This window comes from Morone saxatilis, unplaced genomic scaffold (assembly GCF_004916995.1).
Source record: "Morone saxatilis isolate NCDOM2014 unplaced genomic scaffold, NCSU_SB_2.0 Contig7, whole genome shotgun sequence".
Lineage (NCBI taxonomy): Eukaryota > Metazoa > Chordata > Actinopteri > Moronidae > Morone > Morone saxatilis.
Genome location: NW_023340246.1, coordinates 19,397,557 through 19,400,252, shown reverse-complemented (window position 1 = coordinate 19,400,252; position 2,696 = coordinate 19,397,557). Strand labels below are relative to the sequence as shown.

The window sequence follows — 2,696 nt, the reverse complement described above, 5'->3', positions numbered from 1 at the left end:
AAACTGAAGTGAACCCATGTGTAACAATAAAAATGTATATGAATGATTTTTCACAGGTGCATCGTGATGAAGATGGACATGACGGCACAGTGAACTATGAAAACGTTAACGTTAACGTTAAAACGCCTTCTGCTTCTGTCAGACTCGACAACTTCCACTGCTAATAAACATTTATTCACAGCATTATTTTACATAAGACCATGAATCATAACTTAATTTTCAGGTTTTAGATGAGGTTTTGCTTATTGTATTGATGCAGGAAAAAAAGGAAAAAAGAGTTGATTTTAAACATCTCACTTGCAGTCAGAAATGAAAGCTTTGATTGGATTTTAAGAAGCTTGCTGTACTATCTCACTGATTCTGGTGATACTGGATCATATTTTACGGAGAAAATGTTTCCAGCTCGGCTTCTGCCCATCCCCCATGCCGTCCGTCCAAGGTCCTCCACTCCGCCTGAGGTCCTCCACTCCGCCCCCTTTCCTCAATTCTTCAGCTCCCAGACCACTTATCCTTGAGTCTCTCACCCACCTGGCTCACATTGAACTTTTTTGGACTTGTTTTTGAAGGGACGTCTTGGAGCCATCCCTTGAAGATGGGGGGTTTTCCCACCAATTTTCTTTGTCTGCCCCGCCCTAATAAGGTTCACCTGTGTTTAATTATCCTCCCCTCACCAGCGTATTTAGTCAGTGTGTTCCTTTGTCTCAGTTAGCAGTTTGTCTTTGTCAGTTTGGCAAGTGTTCCAGCCCTTTCCCCAGCATATCTCAGTGTTTTTGGCAATCCCCTTTTGGATTTGTTTGCCCTGTGTACTGCTTTTCTGGTTTTGACCTGTTTCTAACTTTTCTGTAAGCCTTTTTGTATTTACTCCTTTTATTAATAAATCATTTGTACTGCCCCTAGTGGTGCTGCAGAGGATGCTTCTGTACCTCCTCCCAGATTGCATCAGGGTTAACAGGCTGTGGCTGGGGTGGGTGCCGCCTTTTAGTATCCTTTAGGCTCTACGCAAGCACCTCACCTCACCACTGATGCTGGGTAGCTGATTACCAGTGAGAGAAGAAGTAAACTGTCTTTGAACTACTGGTCTAAGCTACAGAGAGCTGATTGTTTTTTGGGGGAACGCTGAACTTCAGGGGTGGGGGAGTGCTTTAGTAAATTCTATGGGTGAGAGGGCACAGGAAGTGGGAGTAAATGGTTTGTTGATGGACCCGGCAGGATTTGAGTAATGATGTAGTTTTACAAGTGACCTCTGGGGGGCAGCAATACGGCCTTTTTGTATCTAGTATGTCAAGCAATAAGAAGAGAACCAATGATCTTTTGTGACATTAATATGTTACAAATGTCAGCAATGTCTTTAACACGGCCAGGGATGTTATCAGGCCCAGCAGCTTTATTTATATTCACTCTGAGCAAGATTCTTCTCACATCCACTGATAGTGACTGACAGTAATGGAGTAGATTTTACAGTTAAATCTTTGTTGAAGAGATCCGAATAAGTATACAGTTATATATAACTGTTATCTTGTTTAACATTTATGACAGACATGGCAAAATGTGCCCCTGAACTTCATCATACGACTCTGCCATCTAAAATTACAATTGAATAACCCTGTATTAACAGCTCACAGTGAAGCTTGCGAGTGAAGGTACAGAGCAGTCACCGGAAGTTGATGATGATGATGATGATGAGATAGGTATGCTAACTTAGGCTACAATACCAAGATGTCAGATGTGCAAAAAATATATATGACATAATGTTGCCAACAAACCACAATGAAGTTTTAGTGTGAAGGAATGAAGGCATATAATGTATACGATACAAATAAGTTGTGATCCACAATATTCATCAAACAGAGGGAGGTCCTCAAAGGTGCTTTTTTTTGGTTTTTGGACACTGTAAAAATGCATCATGTTTATTGTTCAAGACAAAAAAGAATAGATAATAGTGGTGGTGTGATATTTGTCCACAATAACTTTAGATTTAATTTGCATACTCATTTCAATGAAGATCATACTTTGTAAGACAGAAATTTTTAAAATACATAACTCTCAAAGACAAAGAAGTTGTTTCTGCAGAAGGAAGCGCGAAGGGAAATTATAAGTCTAAAATAAAACAACAATAAGCAACTGACTGCTCACTAACCACACACCATTACGCCATCGTTTTAAAGCTATATACATACATATATATATATTCATTATATTTTCAGCTTGTGAGTCTTTGTGTGTGTGTGCAAATGTAGTCCTGGAGACGCCTACTGTAGAAGAACTACCACAGAAGCTGTTTTGAGTTCTTTTGCATGTGTTTATGTCCGTGGGCAGCTTTTTTAACACAATAGCATGACAACTGTGCACTATGCAGTCACAAAACTGTACAGGTGTGAAGGCAGACTTTAAAAAATACTTTTTACTACTATTGGTTGCTGTACAAGGTCACTGTTGTAAAGCATAATAAATGTGGCACAGTGCACTCTCTTCTCTAATGTCATGTGTTCCATTGCAGCATAGCTACACGCCATATTCATGGCTTGGTTACTGTGATCCCATTGCAAAATGGTTGCTCCATTAAAGGCTAAAACCACCAATGCTCTGCTGCTGCTGTTAACCACATTCTAATAAAACCCCCCAAATAACTGCAAAGCCTCAGACCAACTTCCTCTTCTTCTCAGGAGGCCATGATTATGGGCTGATATTTGTGTCAG

At 40.1% G+C, this 2,696-nt stretch overlaps 1 protein-coding gene across 1 annotated transcript; it reads left to right on the top strand.

Annotated features, from left to right (window-relative positions):
* Positions 1-56: 56 nt before the first annotated feature.
* On the top strand, positions 57-2,435 carry LOC118341048 (the record flags this gene model as incomplete). The annotated part of the gene is given in 1 exon segment (XM_035679220.1): positions 57-2,435. A coding segment is annotated over 1 exon segment (108 nt), but the record flags the coding sequence as incomplete, so codon positions are not given.
* Positions 2,436-2,696: the final 261 nt, after the last annotated feature.